This window comes from Aulonocara stuartgranti (genome assembly GCF_965226115.1).
Source record: "Aulonocara stuartgranti genome assembly, chromosome: 22".
Classification (NCBI taxonomy): domain Eukaryota; kingdom Metazoa; phylum Chordata; class Actinopteri; order Cichliformes; family Cichlidae; genus Aulonocara; species Aulonocara stuartgranti.
This window is the reverse complement of record NC_138957.1, coordinates 5,492,087-5,513,592: the sequence shown is the minus strand read 5'-3', so window position 1 is coordinate 5,513,592 and position 21,506 is coordinate 5,492,087. Positions and strand designations below refer to the sequence as shown.

Genomic DNA, 21,506 nt, shown 5'->3' with positions numbered 1-21,506 from the left:
TAAGATTCACTAGCTGTAATGGACCACTTCATACTTTAGGTTTAAAGCCATTTTCATAACGATGTCATGTTTTAATATGTGAGTATGATTTTATTTAGAAGGGTGGACTGTGACCTTTTGCGTATATCCGGTAGATTTACGCTTGTTTTACCTTCGCGCATGGTCGGGGACTTGTGTAAATGTCGGACTTCGGGTGCCGTGTAATCTGACTGCACACTTCAGCCGTCGAGTTTGTGTGAGGAAACATTGGTAAGGAGCCCGGTAGCGGGGTGCTGTTTATCATTGCTGCAAAACAACTGTCGCATGCTCAGCATGGGAGGGGGAAGGGGAGTGTTCCTACTGTTAGCTTACACACACACTGATGAGGGAAGCTAGCTTCTGCCCCAGTTGCGAAGTAATAAGTGACAGCTTGAAATAACTAAAGCAATTAGTCCGTGAAGGCAACACTGGTTTACTAGTTTATGCAGAGACGTGCTCACATCTTACAATTACATGGTTCTCAAGTAAAGGCAGTGGGCTAGTGACAAGTTTATATTACTGCAAAAATTGAAGCCCTGTGACAAATTAGGGGAAAACACATCCCAAGTTACATGATATTGCAATATCAAGCAGTAACTTCTAACAAGTTGTCTTAAATATTTTCAGGCAAAGGAATAAAGCTGGAGCTGGAAGACGGTGACCCGCCCCAGACCTCCAGGATGGAGGCAGTGCTGCCAGAGGTCCATCTAACAAACACAGGAGAAACCAGTAAGGCTGTGTGATGTAATAACTTGTGCTCTGGATTATCAGATGGAAAAACATGCCCATTCCAAGGAAGAAATGGATAAAACCTCTCGGACGCAGCTTTACAGTTTACAGGAGAGCATAGTTAATGGGTGATATTTTGTTCCAATGGCGTGTGTAGCAAAAACTTAAATTAATAAGTTAATGGTGTCAAATGCTTTGATATGCTTCTCCTTCAAAAAATGGACTAACTGGGCCACACGGCTTAATCGCTCAGTTGAGGTGTTGATTTAATCCCTCAGTCACAGGTGTATAAAATCCAGCAGCAAAATCCATCCAATCATGCAGTCTGCCTTTGCAAACATTTGTGAAAGACTGGGTTATTCTCAAGAGCTTAGTACTATAATAGGACTGCACTGTTGCAGAAAGTCTGTTCATGAACTTGGTCCTCTCCTAAATATTCCAAGATCAGCTGTAAGTGGTTTTATTGCAAGCAGAAGTATTTAGTAACTCAGCCTTGAAGTGTCAGAGCATGCACTCTTGCAGAGCAGGATGACAGAGTGCTAAAGTACACAATGTGAAAAAGTCATTGCCAAGCTAGGCTGACTAAGTAACTGCAGAGTTTCAAAGGTCCTCTGGCATTAACATCAGGACAAAAAGTGTGCATCAGGAGCTTTGTGGTTCTCCTGTGGTTGGTGATATGAGGCTTCAAATTCAAAATTCAAATTCAAATTCAAATTTTATTTGTCACGTACACAGTCATACACAGTACGATATGTAGTGAAATGCTTGGACAACTGCTCGTGACCTAAAGAGAACAAAAAAGGAAAAGGCTATGAATAAGATAGGAAATAAATATGAAAAATTAAAAAGGGTAAATTTAACTAGGAAGGAATAAAATATAAATTAAGGTTAAAAATGAAATAACTGTACAACACAAATTAGAATGAAGGGTAAATTTAACTGGGAAGAATAAGATAAAATATATAAATTAAAGTTGAAAATAAAATAACTGTACAACAAAATACACAATACACAATATAGAACTATATAAGAATGTATGAAGAAATCTAAATCTAAATAAATATATACACAATAACAGCAGCTGTACAAGTATTAACCGGAAATGAAGAAGATAGTGACCAGTGTTGTGCAAAAAAACAATGTGTGCAAAAACAATGTCCAGAAAGTCCAGTGTGTGTGTAAGAACCATATGTGTGGGTCAGTACTGTGTGGTGGTGTGATTGAGAGACCGTATCGCCTGCGGGAAGAAGCTCCTCCTCAGTCTCTCTGTGTTGGTCTTCAGGGAGCGGAATCGCTTTCCTGACCTCAACAGAGAGAACAGTCTGTTGTTGGGATGGCTGAGGTCCTTCACCATCTTCCTGGCCTTGGTCCAGCACCGCCTGCTGTAGATTGAGTGCAGGTCAGGGAGCTCGGAGCGGATGGTGCGCTCAGCTGACCGCACAACCCTCTGTAGAGCTCGTCTGTCCTGCATGGTGCTGTTCCCGAACCAGGTTAAGATGTTTCCCGCCAGGATGCTCTCTATGGTGCACGAGTAAAAGTTCCTGAGCACCTTGGAGGGCAGTTGGAAGTCTCTCAAGCGTCTGAGGTGGTAGAGACGCTGTCGGGCCTTTTTCACCACGGTGTTGATGTGACAGGACCATGACAGGTCCTGCGTGATGTGAACTCCGAGGTATTTGAAGCTGTCCACTCTCTCCACTGGGCACTCGTTGATGACGGGGGTCTGGTAGTTCCTCTCCTGCTTAGTGCTGAAGTCCACTATCAGCTCCTTTGTCTTACTGACGTTTAGAAGGTTGTTCCTCTGGCACCAGTTCTCCAGATTCCTAATCTCCTTCAGGTAGGCCGTCTCGTTGTTATCAGAGATCAGGCCCACCACGACGGTGTCGTCAGCAAACTTGATGATGGTGGTGGAGCTGGTAGTGGCCACACAGTCATATGTGTACAAAGAGTACAGCAGGGGGCTCAGAACACACCCCTGGGGGGCTCCAGTGCTGAGAGTGGTGGAGGCTGAGACATGTCCGCCCATCCTTACTGCCTGTGGTCTGCCAGTTAGGAAGTTGGAGATCCACTGACACATAGATGAGCTGAGTCCCAGATGCTCCAGCTTGGTGGTGAGTGTGGAGGGAATTATGGTGTTAAATGCAGAGCTGTAGTCTATGAAGAGCATTTTAACATAATTCCCCCTTCTAGTGTCCAAGTGAGTGAGTGATGTGTGGAGGAGATGAGAGATGGCATCGTCTGTGGAACGATTTGGACGGTAAGCGAACTGTAGTGGGTCCAGTGTGTCTGGTAGTGAAGAAATGATGAAGTCTCTGACCAGGCGTTCAAAGCACTTCATCACTACTGAGGTGAGGGCTACAGGGCGATAGTCATTGAGAGAAGCAGGGTGGGGTTTCTTCGGGACAGGAACAATGATGGACTCTTTGAAGCATGTGGGGATCACCGACTGAGATAAAGAGATGTTGAATATCTCAGTGAACACAGGAGCTAGCTGGTATGCGCAGTCTCTTAGGATACGACCTGGGATGCCGTCTGGTCCTGCTGCTTTCCTGGTGTTCACTCTCTTGAAGGCTCTCCTTACTTCATGCTCGGAGATGACGAGCACGTTTCCGGTGCTGGCAGTATCTTCCTGTCTGCAGCCGTTAGCGCCGCTAACACTAGCATTGTTGGAGACCTTAGCTGCAGCCTCGAAGCGAGCATAGAAAGTGTTCAGCTCGTCTGCCAGAGTCACGGCCGCGTTCGTCATACCGGTTGTTGGTGCTTTATAGTCCGTTATTGTCCTTAGTCCCCGCCACAGGCTCCTAGAGTCACTCTGTTGGAGTGGTGACTCTAGTTTCCTCCCGTAGCGCTGCTTCGCCTCTTTCACCGCCCTCCGCACGTTATATGACGCGGCTTTGTACGGGTCCATGTCCCCCGTCATGAGTCCCGTGTTGTAGGCAGCGGTGCGGGATCTCAGAGCGTCGCGGATGGTTTTATCCACCCACGACTTCTGGTTGGGAAACGTTGTGATAGTCTTTGTCTCCACGGTATCATCCGCTAGTTTCCCGATGAATCCCACAACCGCTTCCGTAAACACGTTGACGTCATCGTCGGAGCTGTTTCTGAACATGCCCCAGTCTGCGTCATCGAGTGCGTCCTGTAACGCGGCCACCGATTGATCCGTCCAGCGCGCGACCTTCCTCTGAACCGGAACTTCCTGTTTCAGCCTTTGTTTGTATTTTGGCATGAGGAAGATGGCGGCGTGATCAGATTTGCCAAACGGGGGGCGGGATTGTGCCTTGTAGCCGTCCTTGACCGTAGTGTAGCAGTGGTCCAGTGTCCTTTCACCCCTGGTGGGGCAGGTGATGTGTTGATAAAAGTTCGGCGCTGCGCGTTTGAGGTTGGCGCTATTAAAGTCCCCCGTCACAATAAGCGCAGCGTCCCGGTGTTGTGTCTGGTGCTGTGTGAGTGCCTCATGCAGCTCGCATAAGGCGGTGACCGTGTCCGCTTGTGGTGGAATATAAACGGCACTTACAATGACCGATGCAAATTCCCGAGGTAGATAAAAAGGACGACACATGATGGACAGTAGTTCCAGATTGCATCAGACAGAGTGGTGTAACGTATTCACTGGACTCTAGGACTGCAACAGCAAGTCAGACTTTCTAATTCCAACATCAGCATTTGACCTCATAAGTGCTCTGCTGGATCAGCAGGGCAAAAAGTCTCACACACACTCAATCTTGTAGCAAGTCTTCCCAGAACAGTAGAAGCTGCTATAGATGCAAAGGGTCACCAGATTCATCTTAAAGCCTACGGATTTAGAATGCAGAACTGTGCTGGTAAAAAAACTCAAACTCAAAATTGGCGTCATCTTCATCCTTGAATGAGTCAGTGACAGATCCAGTTTGGGGGACTTGATGATTATCACAAGGATTAACATTTTGAAGTTTTTGGGTCATGAATGGCAGCCTTACTCACTAACTAGGCAGTCAGACGCTGCCCATCTTTGAACTCAGCCTTAACTGTAATCTCAGCTACATGCATGTAAAACTATCTTGTTGAGAGAAAGTTCTGACAGACCATCACACATACACAAGCACCAGCCAACCTTATTCCTGCTGTAGCTGTTGCCTCCAGGGCAACTATAACCTAGCCAGATACTATAACCTAATGGAAAATCCTGAAAATCACGGCAAACCGTGCCGAGTTGATCTGAGTAGGTAGTCAAGGAAAAGGGGGGTTAAGAGATACTCCTATGGTGCAGCCATTACCAGCAAGAAAACATCTCAGTCTCCACCTGTCCGTTTATCCTCCAGGTCTCGGTTCCCTAATGTGCAAGCGGGAGAGGTCACGCTTCGATACGTCACTGGGTCTCTTGACCCGGAAGTTTGCAGAGCTCCTGAGGTGCTCCGCCGATGGGGTTTTGGATTTAAACGTAGTGTGTCGGGAACTTGGCGCCTCTAAGAGGCGCATCTATGATATCACAAACGTCCTTGAAGGGATCCAGCTCATCAAAAAGAAGTCTAAAAACCACATCCAGTGGTGGTAAGTATAAACTGGGCCAGTAAGTAACAAACATAGACCCATTTTATGCATAAATGTATACAGTGGCTTGCAAAAGTATTCGGCCCCCTAGAACTTTCCCACATTTTGTCACATTACAGCCACAAACATGAATCAATTTTATTGGAATTCCACGTGAAAGACCAAAACAAAGTGGTGCACACGTGAGAAGTGGAACGAAAATCATTCATGATTCCAAACATGTTTTACAAATAAATAACTGAAAAGTGGGGTGTGTGTAATTATTCAGCCCCCTTTGGTCTGAGTGCAGTAAGTTGCCCATAGACATTGCCTGATGAGTGCTAATGACTAAATAGAGTGCACCTGTGTGTAATCGAATACTTTTGCAAGCCACTGTATTTAGTAGGGCAAGGGGGCTTTTTTTCTGCTCCTAATGCTCAGACACATTGGATAACTTGAGTGTTGCTTGTTTCGCTGTTGACCTGGGTGTTTTTGAATGCTTGTGCACAGGGGCGGACAACTGAATGAAGACTATCAGCCTGTGCTAAAGGCTCTTGGCGAGGAGGAGAGGAAGCTGGACGAGCTGATCCAAAGCTGTACAGAGCAGATTCATGAGCTGTGTGAGGACTGCCACAGTCACAGATATCCTTTGTCTGTTCAGCTTCATTTCACTCTTTATTGTCACCCAGGAAATACTCTGAAGGCAGGTTTAATGGGTAAAACTGCTAGGATAAAAATATTAGTGTTTGCCGTTAAAGTAACAGCACCAGGAGCCCTGAGTTGTTCTCAAAGTCTCAGTATGTCTGCCTTTCAAACTGCATTGACTTCATGAGACATGCAGGTGGCACTAGAGGTACATTTCTTTCTTTGTAAACTGTCAACATTTAATAATGGCTGACCAGAGACAGTCTTTACTGTAGTGGTGTGTGTGCTGTTGGCATAAAGGAGGAAAAGTTTATTTGTTCCAATCAAGGAAAAATACTAGCTTTCAAAGAGCAAACAATACCTGGAATTAATTATCACTAATGTTTCAGAACGCACCTGCCTTGTGGTTAATAAAAAGCAGTGGTTGTCTGGTGATTGTGTTGAATTTTTTATTTATCTTTTCAAATCAAATTTGATGGCCGATTCCAAGTAGTTGCAGCAACCAGCTGGTCCACAACGCCCGCTTTCAATTACAGGGTGGTTGGTTGCCTGGTGGGAGGGCAGTTTGTCTCCCAGCAATCGTGGAATGGCTCAGACCAACTGCAGGTTTGAAAATAACTGCCATCCAATTCATAACCGCAGACGGACTGATTGCACTGTGCCTGCGTTAAAGAGCGTGCCGGTCATTTTGTAGTTAAATCCCACCTGCAGCAGCTCTGTCATATTTGTTGGGAATGCCTGTTTTACATCAGTGACATTTTGGCCAGTAGTTAATGTGAGTTTTGATGTTTGTAGTTGGCAACAAATGTGTGAATTTTGCCACTTGATCACATTTGATTGATGTATTATCACAAATGTATTGTATTTAATTGCCGGCTTGGCTAAAAGTGGGATAAATCTGCCTCTCCTGTGGCAGGGGGAAAAACACCTTCCTAATGGGTCAATAGTGTTTGTTTGTTTTTGTTTTTTTGGTGTTTGTTTTATGAATTGTGGCTCATATTGGTGTAAAGAAAACAGGTCTACCTTGTGATAAAGAAACTGTTGCAGTGTGAGCATGCGGTGTCCTGCAGTCGTACAGTTATGATTTGAAAAGCTGACACGATGTAGGTGAAACCACACTGCTGGTGCGACACGTGCATGAGTTTTGGAGTCCGCTGAACTCTAAGCTCCAGCGGCACACAAACACCAGTCTGTTGTTTTTATTGTCTTCCTTGACTTTGTGGCTCACATACGCCTATTTGACTTACAAGGATATCTATAGGATTCCCGCTCTGAAAGATCAGACTGTGATCGTGATCAAAGCCCCCACAGAGACTCAACTCGTAGTGCCACACCCAGACGAGGTACATGTCAGTCGGACAAGGTGTAAGATTATTAGTCATTTCTGTTCTCTAGTGGAACTGCTGCTGTTTTTGAGTCGTTAATCATAAATCCACGTGTCTGCTTTCTCAATGCTCAGAGCCTGCAGATCCACCTCAGCAGCACTCAGGGACCCATTGATGTGTTCATGTGCTCCGATGAGCCCCTCCCCATCGAAGCTACAGGTTATTCGGCTGCTGACGAGGGCAGTGGAAGTCATTTAAATGACAGCGACTCCATGCTCGATTTGCCCTTCGCGGCCTTCACTCAGTCTTCCAGAGGTGAGTCTTGTGTTTGAGCATCCTGTCGCTCTGGTGCCACAGAGGACAAGGAAACGACGTATCACCGTAACCGCGTTGCTGTCACAGGAGCCTTGAACAGTACTATGCCCAGCTCCAACTCTGTTTTGAGATTTTTGGGTGATTTGATCACTTTCTTCCTCACCGGTGTCTCCTCATTCACACTCCCGTGTCATTCCAGAAAACGCTAACAGCAGTTGTGGAATTGATAATCTCTCCAAGCTTCAGCCTGAGCCGACACAGCAGCGCTCTCCTATGCCCTCCACTCTCACCTCCCCCCAGCCCCCCTCTGAGTGCAGTTTTGTTGCTCTCAGTCCCCCTGTGGCCTTCTCTCACAATGAGGAGGGCTGCGTTGTGAGCGTGGCTGACGGGGAGGGCATCACTGACCTCTTCTCCTCTGTCGACTTGGACCAGTTGCCTCAGGATATTCCGCTTCTCTGAACAGATGTGAAGGAATTAATGGAATTTCCATGTAAATGGGATATGAACAGGATCCAATAAACTAGTTGAAGGAGCCAAACTAGTGAAGGAGCCTTCCATGTAATTCCATTGCCATCCAGGCCTCTTTTCTTCTCTTTTGGACGAGCTGACACGCGTTCTGAGGCATGTTTCTGTTTTGAGGCCTTTTTGACAGCTCTTCTCCACAATGTCAGTATTTCAGTGTCAACAAAAAGGACTGATTTGAACCCAGAGCTTTGTCAGTTACAGGGACACTGTGAACTGGTCTGGAGAGGTGACGTACACCAAAGGTTTAGAAGTCTGTCCAAAGTCATTCATTAGACTCTTGCTGCTTGTTTTGGAGCTCTGTGATGACAAACAGCTGCAGATGGCATTCGTACACAACTGTTTGATGAACATTGTTGTGCTTTATTACTGATTCACTCGACTTGTTGGAGATACTAATGCAGATTTGTGTCTTATTAGTTACAGCTGGTCTTGTATCATCTTGCAGTGATGCGTTTAAAGCAAACCTGTCCATTATTTGGCATTCTCCCATCCAGGTTTTTCGTTTCAGATACCTTAAGTCAGGAGGATTTATCGGTCCAAGCACGTGCTCTCATTGCCCTCAGATTTATCGTATTGCATCGAGGTCATTTGAATCGTCTCGATGTGCATTTTAAGACTGAGTTTGCGGCTCAGCGTGACGGAATAAAGATTTAGGCTATGAAGCCGTTTGTGATGACATAACAAAGTAACAGGTGAATGTTGATTGGTTAGGCTATGACCAATGACTGTTAAGGTTTACTGATGTGTTGGAACAGTGCATTACTCTGTGCTACTTAAACTGAACGCCTCATAGCACAGTGTGCTATAAGCCCGTGTTGGCTTTTCTCAGGGTTCCAGTAGCTTTTACACCTGGTGCAATTTCATAAGTTAAAGGCTGATTCATACACAGTATTTACCAGAGCCCCACTGATGTAGGATGACTAAGACCTAAACTGATATCCGGCAATTTAAAAATCCGACACATAAGCAGCAATATTTAGCATAACCACATTTCCATAAGATTTGGCTCATGTAGTTTAAAAGCACTCTAACTGGAGGTGCTCAGATCAGCTGCTTGTTGTCTGTGGTGTAACAAACAGGTGTTGCTTACTGAGAAGTCACAGAGGAGTGATCTCTGAACTAAAAGTTTGCAACATCAACACTCAAAATATGCTCTACAGCCATGTCTTCTTTCCACTTTTCAACTTTAATGCGCCATTAGAAATGCTGATATCGGCTGATATCTGTCGGGCTCTGGTATTTACAATGTTGTCCAGAGTTTGACGTGTACGAGAGCTTTGCTTTAATATTGATCGCCAGTTTAAAATGACACTAATTATGATGGCAGACATTTCAGCAGGTCACTTTCTCAGGTACCGCTGCGGCCTGTTTGCGCTCTCTTAGCTGTTAAGAGGAGCAGGATTGTCTGATGATGACACGCTGAACCACTAAAAGCACAGAGGAGAGGCTCTACCATTTAAAGCCCGTTCTTGTTTACGGAACATTTTAAATTGTGCCTTTTTCACGGCGCACACTTCAGCGAGGTTGTGTTCGGCGCCACTAAAAACAAACATGTTGCATTCGGGTGAACTGTTTTGTCATCGTTCTTGGAGAATGAAAGGGCTTCTGCTGATGAAAGGACTGTAACACTAAACCCTTTTCATGCTCACTTGAGCATCTCTCATGAATGCTCACCAGAATTCTTGTCATTTGTTGTCAGTATCAAACTAGGACAGCGCCCGGCTCGAGTGGCTCAACTGCTGTATTTACGAGGCATTGAACAGCTAACCACTGTTGGCACTCAGATCTGGTGTTCTGTAATCCACAGAGTGGGCTAGTCTCTTCACAATGTGTGTTATGTTTGCTTGGCAGAGTCGGGAGGCTGTGAAAGGAAAAACTGTTTTCTGTGTTTTTAACAATTCGACACTAAGATCAAATCTAAAGCTTCAGGTTTTTCCCCTCATGTTATTTTTACTGTTGTTCACGTATTCGCATCAGTTTTGTGTTCAGTTAGATTCATTCTCACTTGAGAGCCTCTTTTTACCACTGATTCTGTCCCCCTAATGCTGCTTTGTAGCCAGAAGACCTCTGAGGGTCATTTCTGTTAAATATTGTATCAAAACTTGAATAAATTTGAGCTCATTTACTTATTAATTCCCAAGTCTATTCTGTTTTCTCTTATTTTTAAATTACATTTTGCTTTTCAGTGAGTCCACGTTAAATTACTCTCATTATGCTTTTCCTTATATTCAGACAGCACTGAATGTTAAAGTTTAAGAGTTTTTCCAACTCGTGGCTCTCTATGATGTCACTGAGAGTGGATCACAACTGCTGTCCAGAGTTTCTGTTTATAAGGGTCAGAAGAAGACAGTTTTAATACAGGCAGCCAGTATAAGTAGAAGACACACAGGTCTGAATCGTGCAAAGCTACTGAGATTAAAAAGAGCTTTAAATGAACATTGGATCCTCTAATGCAGGGGTGTCCAACTCCAGGCCTCAAGGGCCGGTGTCCTGCAAGTTTTAGATCTCACCCTGGGTCAACACACCTGAATCAAATGATTAGTTCATTATCAGGCCTCTGGAGAACTTCAAGACATGTTGAGAAGGAAATTTAGCCATTTAAATCAGCTGTGTGGATCAAGGACACATCTATAACCTGCAGGACACCAGCACTTGAGGCCTGGAGTTGGACGCTCCTGCTCTAATGCCTGTTAAATGTTTTCAGACTAGTTGATTTAAGTGGTATTGTAAGCCTTAAATCAATTAGATCATGTAACACTGACCTATGAATCATTAAAGTGTGTGTGTGGGGGAGGAAAAATAAGCGCCAACTCAAGAGATGAGCTGGTGTTGTCTCCACATAACGGACAACTTAGCAAAGGACCAGTTTGAAATTGTATCATTTGGCACTTTGTTACAAGCAGCTTGTTAAAAAAAAAAAAAAAAAAACGCTCACAATTAGTTCCTATTTAATGAGCCAATGGCATAAAATACTATTTTTGTGCCAACAAGCTGATTCCCAAAGATTTACTAGGTCAAAAACAACTTGACACAGGACCTGAGAGATGGATCTGGCCCTTCAGTTGATTCAATCTACTGTTCCCTTCTTAAGAAAGGGAAGAGAAAAGACTGAGATATGGCAAATTGCAGAACACATTACAAATTACAAGACTGAAAATGGGTGGCAACAGTTCGAATGAAATGAAAAACAATTTTGAAATATTTGTTTCAAATCAATTTGTACGGACTGTCAGGAGAGAGGTAAAACGGTGGAGGCTCGGTTATAGTTTGGCTTGCATCTCAGACAGCGGTGTTTGAGATCTTGTCCAACTACTGTTGGATTGTGATCCAGCATTCAGTGTCATCGGGGAAGCATTTGGTTTGCGTTGCGTGCACTAAAAACATGCCTCGAGTGGAAAAGACACAAACAAACCACAATTGTACCTGATCAGACATGGACTGGCCTCCCCACAGCCAGGACCTCAGCATTATTGAAACAATATGGGATCATCAACAAGAGGCAACACCCAAAGAAGAGCTTTGACTGTCCTTCAAGAAGCCTGGAGAGCTGTCCCCGACTACTTAAAAACAATATAAGAAAGTGTGCTTAAGTAAAGCTTATTAAACACTGAAGGCTTCAAATTTGTGGTTGTTAAATTTTCACTATATTGGAAAATTATTTTAACAATAATTTTAAGTGTGCTGGGTATTAAAAGGTAAAAGGGTAAGCTTTCAGAAGATGGATCTTGTTTTGATGAGCCAGCTCTCCCACATGCTGATACAATCCTTTAAAGTTTACACAAAAAGCACTTTTTCAAGTTTTCCTCTGTGAATTATCAGAAAGCAGAAAAAAGATCCAAGGCCCCAAGGCTTGTTTCTGTTACTCTGCACTACAGACAATCAACTGGGAGAGCTTTGCTTTTGAAACTGATATATCCACGTTAGCGATGTTCAAAGTTGGTCATGGAGAAAAATGTTCTAAAAATGTGCTTTTGGCTCAAGGTTGTGACGTGTGGGAAGTTCAACAGAGTTGAAACTTTATATTGATGTGGTCAGTTAGGTAGCAGAGGGGGGTGTTAATCAGTTTCAGCTGCTTTGGTGTTAATGAAATTAACAACAGGTGCATTACAAGGGCAACAATGAGACACTGCAAATACAGGATTCACAGGTCAAGGCCACTGACATTATTCCCCACGTCATCTGTTCTCACTGTATTTTCACTAGTTTTGCACTTAGCTTGGGTCGGTGTCGCTACGGGTAGCATGAGGTAATACTTGGACCCTACACACGTTGGACAGGTAATACAAATCCTCCAGGATGGCATATCAGTATGCACCACTGCCAGAAGCTTTGCTGTGTCTCCCAGCACAGTCTCAAGAGCATGGAGGAGATTCCAGGAGAGCTGGACAGGGTCGTAGATGGTCCTTAACCCATCAGCAGGCCTTGTATCTGCTCCTTTGAGTAAGGAGGAACAGGTCGAGCACTGCCAGAGGTGCAAAATGACCTCATGAGGGGGGCCTGAGGACTCTCTAATGGGGCTTGTGCTCACTGCCCAGCACAGAATTGGCATTTGCCATAGAATACAAGAATTAGCAGGTCCACCACTGGCGCTCTGTGCTTGTCACAGGTGAGAGCAGGTTCACCCTGACCACATGTGACAGACATGGACGGGTGGGGAGAATCCATCTTTCTGTCATTTCTTTCAGCAGTGTATTTTCTTTTAAATCCATGCAGTTGAGCACTTCTAAATGTTTCCACAGCTGTTTTGCTTTGGTACAGTCCCAGTGTGTGCTTTTAAGATCCCAAACTACGCACCAGGATGAAGCAGCTTGACGTTACCTGCTACACAACAACAGTCATGTTCTGTGCTTCTGTTTAGTGTTCATGCTGTTTAATAGCAGTAACAAAGCTTCGGTTTTCTTTAACCATCCTAATTGCCGTGTAACCCCCAGTGCAGTGCACTAGTGGGATCTCTCTGCCACTAGGAGGCACTGAGATCCCACAGAATCCTTCAATTACATTTTCACAAGCTTGTGTTGTTTTCAAACTGTGCCATAAAGTGTTGCCCATCTGAGAAGCGGCTTGTATAAATTGAAGTGGGAACGGGGTTGCGATGATATAACGTGGCGCCTTGCTGGTCACGTTAAATCTAAATAGCGGAAGGAAAGTTTTAGTCATCCTTTACGGAAAAAATCAGCAGGAACAGGCTCTGTGTCAAACTGAACACCCACGTGCTCTGTTTTGTTTCAGCCGCAAACATCACCTCCCTGAGCTGTCGGAGCTATATTTATTCCCCGTGCCCACTTGTGCAAGGACCAGGCGCCTGCTGACATGACGATGTGACAGTTTGTCATCTCATTCAAGTGAAGTCGCCAAGATCGCCCCAGGCTACTTATCAGACATGTAATCTGAATCAGTTTTGGAGGCATTAGCGGCTTCAGAGGAGCCAGGAGAGCGGGGTTAAAATGCAGGTTTGACTGACATCATTGACTCTGCTGATCAGATTACCATATCCTTAGGCCGCTTACTGGATATGAAAGGAGAGACTGGTAATTACATTGAATGTATTTGCCCGACTTTCATGGTTGGAGGAAGGAGAACATGTTAGTGAGACTGAAACATTGCTCCACAGCTGAAATCCTCTGTGGCACATTGGTAGATGTGGGTGTTATTGTCAGATGATCGCTGATTAAATCAGGGTTCTTTAAAAAAAAAAAAAGTGATCTAAAATCTTCTAAAGCTCAGTTTAAAAAAAGAAGTGCCTCTGATGTTCCTCTTTATTTATACAGAAGCACCCGCACCTTGTAAACTTTTGTTCTTCTTTTCCCGTCCCTACTTCTCTTTGTCTGAGCCACAGCATCTTAGAAAAACACATCATCGCCCTCGACATGATGATGTAATCCGTCAGGTGCCTACAGCCTTCGAGCCTGACTATAGATGGCAGTGTGGTACCTTAAAAACCCCTCATGAACCCTGTCAACCCAGTTCCCCACAAACAGTGGCACACTCACACCGAGTTCATGAAGTCACTGGATCACTGCTATTATTGATTCATGTGTGCTTCTCTTGTTGTTGTTTCTTCTTCTTTTTTTTTGCTCTTCTCTGTGTCGCTTAAGATTTGCACATCGGAGGAAGGGGGGGAAAGTGAATATTGAATTGGGTCATATTGAATTAGGTCCGACGTCAACCACCTTCCCATCTCAAGAGGGCTCACTTAAAGTTCAGTCGATACAACTGTCAATCGGGCGATCAATCATTCTGTGAGGTTTCTTTTATTTATTTTTTTTAAGTGCTTTTCCTTGTTGGCTGCAAGTACATGATGTGTGGTGGCTTTGAAGGTTTTGAAGCACTGGACAAAACACACAGATGGCTTGGCTTAAAGTGTGACATAGGACTAAGTCATCATCACTTAAGGCTCACTCCCTCAGGGAAGGGGGTTTTAGGAGTGACTCGAGGCATGTGACGCTGCAGGTTGGTAGGCTTGCCCAGCTGTTCCTTCCCTTTACCCCCTGAAAATGCAGCACTTGTTTCTGCGCTATGCTCTCTTCAGCCAGGCGGTTGTTTTGACTGCTGTAATGCACTGAGGCTGAGAGAGAGAGAGAGTGAAAAATAAGAGAGGGTTAAAGAGGGAGCATGAAAACCAGGAGAGAGATGGAGCGAGCGTACTATTCGTCTCTCATTGGCGGGGGAGAGTACGGCGTCTTTTTGCGTAGCGCCGCCCCAGCCAATCGACGACTTGTGCAGTATTTTTGGGTTTATGAATGAAATGAATAGTGAGAAAGCAGGACGGGAGTAGTTTGATTCATCACCCGTAAGCTCGGGTTGCGCGGCGTAGACCGAAGACACAGGTGCGCTTGTTTTGCTACGCACGTGGCCTCAGAGGGCCTCTAGGCGCGGACAGAGAGATCAGTGGGCGGCAGCGATGCAGCAGCACATGCAAAAAGCACTCGCAGGCACACCTTTATCCATCTTTGTTATCTCACAAAGAAGTAAGTGCAGTTTAAACAGTGCATACACGCGTCAAAGCCTGATCAGTGCAGGTGGACCAGCCCGAGGCAGAATTGGCTGTTTACCTTCTTCCTGTTTTCTCTGCACACACTTGTTGTCACAGTCCAGCACAGTTTCATTCATGTAAAGAGTGACTGAAAGGGCAGCACGCTAAACTCTGTTAGTGGGTTTATAAGCTCAGCTGCTGGTGGAGTTCGTCCAGAGGTCAGGAGATGTTGAGTCACTGTGTTTTTACTCCATAATAACATGATTTGCACTCCTTTGGCTCTCAGTTCCTTCAGAGGTCGACAACGTCAAGGTGTTTGGGTATTAATCAGCTGGACTCAAATGTCCCTTTCCTCAAAATGTTTCTTGACAAAATAAAATGTTCACCTCTACCCTACAGATACAGCAGTGACTGCCGTCTTTATGGCGAAAAGAGTTAAAAATGTATGAAGACACAAGCTGTTGTTTAAACAGTCCACATATGGAAACCCCCACACACCCAAAGAACCAAAAAGAGACTGTTCAGTTACATATTTTCCTTCTTATCAAACCATTTCATCCTCTTATTTCAACCCTCTCAAGCAGAGATGTCAAACTCTTTTCACAATGCCAGGTTACACACATGGTTTGTACCAGCAAAACTTCAGTTTCTCAGTGTACAGAAATTTAATTACAGGTTTAATAAATCAGAAATCTTCATTTTAAAAAAAGACATGTATTCAATATATGAAAAATATCTGAAATATATGAAAACACAGTTAAATTTGTGTCCTCCTTCATATTTTCCCATTAGGCTGTATTGGAGACTTCGCTGGGCCGATTCTGGTCCCCGGGCCTTATGTTTGAGACCTCTGCTCTAAGAGTAATTTAGACCATATGAACCAAATGATTCGTTCATTTCATGAGTAATGGGAATAAATGGGCTATGGAACATTTTCACATCCATGTATTTTAAAGTGTTTTAAGTGACACACTCTCTGTCCCAAAATTCTCCTGCCACATGGAGGGCGACACTGCACGAGTCAACCAATAAATGACAGCTCAAGTTCGGAGGTGTAGTTCACTAAGTTTACTAAAAAGAAAAAAAATCAGCGTGACTTGAAACTTAATTTAAATCTGAACTAACGGGTTGAGTCAGAGACAGACAGAAATGCATGGCTTGTTTACCTTTTCTCAGCAGAGTTTATGTGCGTTTGAAATGAGTGCTGTATATGACTGTCTCATTTGGAAATCGTGAACACCCACAATGTTCGGTAAACCCAATAACTTTTAATGACTAGATTCAACAACCACGATTGTGAGATCTTTAATACCATTTTAAACACCCCCAAAAATATATCATTACGAGCAGCTTCTTTGGTTTCTATTATATTTGGAATATGTGAGCACTAGTAAAAAGCCATATATTGGATTATTATGGACTGGAGCTCAAATGTGACAGGGGCGCCAGTAGGGTTGGGCAATTGGACGAATATATCGACTATTGACGATAGGCTGAGCCCATTGGTGATTTATTCATTTGCCCATGAGTAAGTTTGCTAATAGTGATGGAGCTAATAGAAGCAATCCACAGGAAAACATAATAGCGCTGTTTTAACAGCACCCTCTTTGATCTGTGAGCAATTTTAATTGCTGTCAGCGTTAACTGACTAATGACTAATGTGATTAACAATTAACCCATTTGGAGTGCAGACTGAGTCAAAATCCCTGAAATGTCTGTCAACGCATTTTGGGTAGTTTGTCCAAAGTTTGTTCATTTTGCGCTCCAGATGGGTTAATTGTTAATCGCGTTAGTCATTAGAAATTTAATTGTTAATTGTGAAGACCGCGTTAACGCTGACAGCCCAAATTTAGTTCGTCAATGTTTGGACTTCTGTGTTGTAAACGCGCAGATCAGTCCGTGCATGATTACATTGCTCCGCCCATCAAAAAGTCTGCACATGCGCGAATATATCGCACATCGCGGTTATTGGACTGGCGATTGTCGGTAAGAAAATTTGTACATATCGCCCAACCCTATAGGCGCCAGTCTGTTTTGTGATTTCAAATAATTTCTAAAATTCTGTGATTTTGGGGTTTGTTTATTAATTTTGATATGATCGAGGTTAGTAACGATGATTTTTTTTTTTGTTGTTCGTTGCCTGTAGTTTGCATGAAATGTGCTGACTTGTCTGCAATTCAATTCAATTCAATTTTATTTATATAGCGCCAAATCACAACAAAAGTCGCCTCAAGGCGCTTCATAGATACAGAGAAAAACCCAACAATCAAATGACCCCCTATGAGCAAGCACTTTGGCGACAGTGGGAAGGAAAAACTCCCTTTTAACAGGAAGAAACCTCCGGCAGAACCAGGCTCAGGGAGGGGCGGGGCCATCTGCTGCGACCGGTTGGGGTGAGAGAAGAAAGACGGGATAAAAGACATGCTGTGAAAGAGAGACAGAGATTAATAACAGATATGATTCAATGCAGAGAGGTCTATTAACACATAGTGAGTGAGAAAGGTGACTGGAAAGGAAAAACTCAATGCATCATGGGAATCCCCGGCAGCCTACGTCTATTGCAGCACCACTAAGGGAGGATTCAGGGTCACCTGGTCCAGCCCTAACTATATGCTTTAGCAAAAAGGAAAGTTTTAAGCCTAATCTTAAAAGTAGAGATAGTGTCTGTCTCCATCCATCCATCCATTTGCTTCTGCTTATCCTTTTCAGGGTCGCGGGGGGCGCTGGAGCCTATCCCAGCTGTCATAGGGCGAGAGGCGGGGTACACCCTGGACAGGTCGCCAGTCTGTCGCAGGGCCAACACACAGAGACAGACAACCATTTGCACTCACTTTCACTCGCACATTCACACCTAGTGGCAATTTGGATTATCCAATTAACCTATCCCCACAAGTTGCATGTCTTTGGACAGTGGGAGGAAGCCGGAGTACCCGGAGGGAACCCACGCAAACACAGGGAGAACATGCAAACTCCACACAGAAAGACCCCGGCCTGATGGTGGAATTGAACTCAGGACCTTCCTGCTGTGTGGCAACAGTGCTAACCGTGCTGCCCGCAGTCCCACAGTGTCTGTCTCCCGAATCCAAATTGGAAGCTGCAATCACTCCCCAACTAACTAGCAAGCACTACTGAAACGTAAAAAAACTGTAACTCAAGCCTTAAATGGGAAATATTTACCTTAACTGTTAAAGTAATGCCTCAGTGCTTACATTTCAAAAGACATGTAGCATTTAGGGAGTATGGTCTCTGTTTGTGTGTTTCAACATCTTCAGTTTCGCTACCAGTTTCGTCAGATGTCTATTCATATTAATGTACAGAATTCACCTGCTTGCTGCTACTACTGCACATTCACCCAGTGTATATACTATATGTATGTGTATATATATATATATATATATATATATGTTCTTCCTCTACACCACCCCCCCCACCCCCCCCCCCCCCCCCACCCCCAATTTTTGCACATGTCGAGGAGCGTGTCAGGCTACATTTCACTGTGTGTTATACTTGTATAACTATGCATGTGACAAATAAAGAACCTTGAACCTTGAACCACTTTGGAACTCGTCTGCAAGTCACAAGACAAGTCGGTGTCTTCCATGCAAACAAGGGCAACTGCTGCGATCACCGAGTGACCAAAATAGTTGCAAGGATCTTTGTGACCACTTTCACCTAGTGACAATAAGCAACCTCCAGCAACCAGTTGCCATCCAGTTGGAGATTAAACTTTCTACCTAAGAATCTGGTGGTTGCAAGGACTTACTGACTGCTCTCTAGGGGCCTGTTCTTCGTACCTCGCTAAGTAAGTTAGCTGGATTAGATTGTTGACGATTTCGCGTGATCTTTGATCGTTCGGTTCCCCGAAGCTCATCCGGGACTTGCTGTCATAGCAACAGAGCCGTAAGCGTAAACCTGCTCGGGAGCAGGTTTACTTTATGTAAACAGGATTAGATCGCGGCCACGCAGGTATGTCCGCTTCATTTATACGAAAGCAACAGCGATATTTTACCACTGTTTCACCATAAATAAATAACATCAATGTAACTAAAGATAATGCAGCACTTGATCCTTTTATTGATGTCACACAGATACATACAGGTCATTTCCTAAAAAAGGGAAATGAACTATTAACATTCTATTACATGTATGTGATTATTACAGATGTAATTCATATTTCAGAGTAGTAATTGTAAATTACTTCGTGTAATCAAGATGAGAGACCACGGCTATAAAAGCGAAGGTGGATTTGGGAAGCCTGTCGCAGCCATGTCCTGTCCGTATACGCGACCAACCCATTGCGGAAGGTGCAAGATTGATAAGGAGAGTCCTCAGAATTCAGCGTATATTGCGGGATAGACAGGATCCTTTAGCTCAGCGCGACAGTGTGCTCATAGAGAGATATCGATATTCCCGTGAGGGTATTATTTACTTAACCAACTTGTTGACGAGGGGGTGCAGGACCACCACCTGTCTTTTTTTCCTCTGCCCTTTTCTTGGTTGCTGTTATGAACAAACTAACAGAATATTACAGGCCAGTATTACCTTGCCTGTCCGTCAGAGGATAGACTTTAAAGTTCTGATGCTGGCCTATAAAGCTCTGAATGGTTTAGGACCAAAATACATCAATGACCTCCTGACCCAGTATGAACCATCCAGATCCCTCAGGTCATCTGGATCCGGTCTTTTATCAGTTCCCAGAGTCAGAACCAGACACGGAGAAGCTGCATTCAGCTTTTATGCTCCTTATATCTGGAACAAACTCCCAGAAAGCCTCAGATCAGCTGAAACACTCAGTTTATTTAAATCCAGGTTGAAGACTCACCTGTTCTCAGCTGCATTTGAATAAAGCACCAAATCCACACTTTAAGCTTAAATTTCAAAACTTACATTTAACTACTGATTTTATCTACTGTTCTGATTTTATCTGTTTTGATTTTATATACTGTTGTTTGTTTGTTTGTTTGTTAATTAGTTAGTTTATTTGCTTGTTTTATTCAATTTTAAATCATGCTTTTTATTTGTTCTTGTTTCTAATGTCTCTGTAAAGCACTTTGAATCACCTTGTTGTTGAATTGTGCTATACAAATAAACTTGCCTTGCCTTGCCTTGCCTTGCCAAGAGACGCAAAGCAATCTAAGAGATAAATATTACCATTCTGTAGAATACTCCTGTATTCCACTTTTACTTGTTCCCATGTTCTTGTGGGTCCTGTTGTGGCTCTAATGTGAAAGGGGATATAATATAACATATTATAATATAATATAATGCCATATGATATTGGACAATATAGTGTCATATGATAGATCTACCCTACCGCCTACTGGTGTTGGCCAGAGGGGCCGATGGCGCGATATGGCAGCCTGGCTACAACTGTAGCTGCCTCCACCAGTGTGTGAATGTGGGAGTGAATGAATAGTGGTATCGTAAAGCGCTTTGGGTGCCTTGGAAAGCGCTATATAAATCCAATCCATTATTATTATTATTATTAAATTACCTACGAGTTTGATTTGTCAGCAACTTTCTGCCAGCCCTCTCTCCTTGCTTTTGCAGCCTTTGCAGTGTTCTCTTGCGTTTTAATTAAACTCTGAAACTCCTGAAATCCCTCACTCATGAGTTCTTGCTCTGCTGCCGGAAAATACCGAGCACGCCCCTTCGACATTTTCGCCGACCAATCAGCGGGTTGCCGATCAATGTTTCTACTATCGATGCGTAGCCCCTTTTACGACACCCAGTGATGTCACATTCCTGCGTCCAGCTGTACTAATCGTCAACAGCAGGTGTGTTCGGGGAACCGGATTAGCGAGCTCACGGTTAGCGCGATGGTTTGGTCTTGGATGTGTCATTTGATCTTGGATGTAGTAAGCGACGTACGAAGAACAGGCCCTAGGTCTGCATGACTTGGGTTTTAGCAGTCGATTTTACGGTGACTGCATTTTCCCCTTGCGATGGGTGGTTGCCGGGTGGTCGCTAACTGGTTTCTAGTCCTGTTTTGACAGTTGCCGAAGCAGAAGTTTGATTAGCAGTTTGCATGAGCCAAGGCAGCTTCATACACATGGTGCAATAATTCAACCACTGTGATGAGCTTCTCCTTAGTTTTGATGTGAACCGACAGGCTGCCCTAGCAACCACCTCGCCCTCTCTGTTCATGATATGATTTCATTGGCTTATGGCAGCACTGGAGCATTTTAATAAACGTGTTTTTCTTGGCTGGCGCTTGAAACGCTGAACCTGTCTTAACTTTTCAGCGCATGCAAAAGCGAAGCCACAAATCGTTGGTTCAGTGGGGCAACACATGAATTTGCCCCGTTCAGAGTAAATGAGAGGCGAGAGAGCACTGAAGCCTGAAGAGGCTGGGTGTGTGCTGTGCACAACCAGCTGAGACACACTGTGATGTATGGAGAAAAGAGAGAGGCAAGGAGACGGCCATTTCTCTTACTTTATGGCTTTTCTTTAATAGATGAAAAGAGACACAA

General features: G+C 44.1%; 1 protein-coding gene across 1 annotated transcript; it reads left to right on the top strand.

Moving 5' to 3' along the window:
- The first annotated feature begins 107 nt into the window (after positions 1 to 107).
- On the top strand, positions 108 to 10,193 carry LOC309699151 (transcription factor E2F3-like). Its single transcript, XM_082522031.1, has 7 exons — positions 108 to 249; positions 646 to 747; positions 5,043 to 5,271; positions 5,761 to 5,895; positions 7,127 to 7,238; positions 7,355 to 7,535; positions 7,735 to 10,193. The coding sequence occupies exons 2-7, from the start codon at positions 699 to 701 to the stop codon at positions 7,992 to 7,994; spliced, it is 966 nt and encodes a 321-aa protein (XP_082378157.1). The 5' UTR covers positions 108 to 249; positions 646 to 698; the 3' UTR covers positions 7,995 to 10,193.
- Positions 10,194 to 21,506: the final 11,313 nt, after the last annotated feature.

Coding starts and splice junctions, on each gene's coding strand:
- LOC309699151 (XM_082522031.1), top strand. CDS start 699: ATGGAGGCAGTGCTGCCAGAGGTCCATCTAACAAACACAGGAGAAACC. Junction 7,239..7,354: donor TAGTGCCACACCCAGACGAG/GTACATGTCAGT, acceptor CTCAATGCTCAG/AGCCTGCAGATCCACCTCAG. Junction 7,536..7,734: donor CTTCACTCAGTCTTCCAGAG/GTGAGTCTTGTG, acceptor GTGTCATTCCAG/AAAACGCTAACAGCAGTTGT.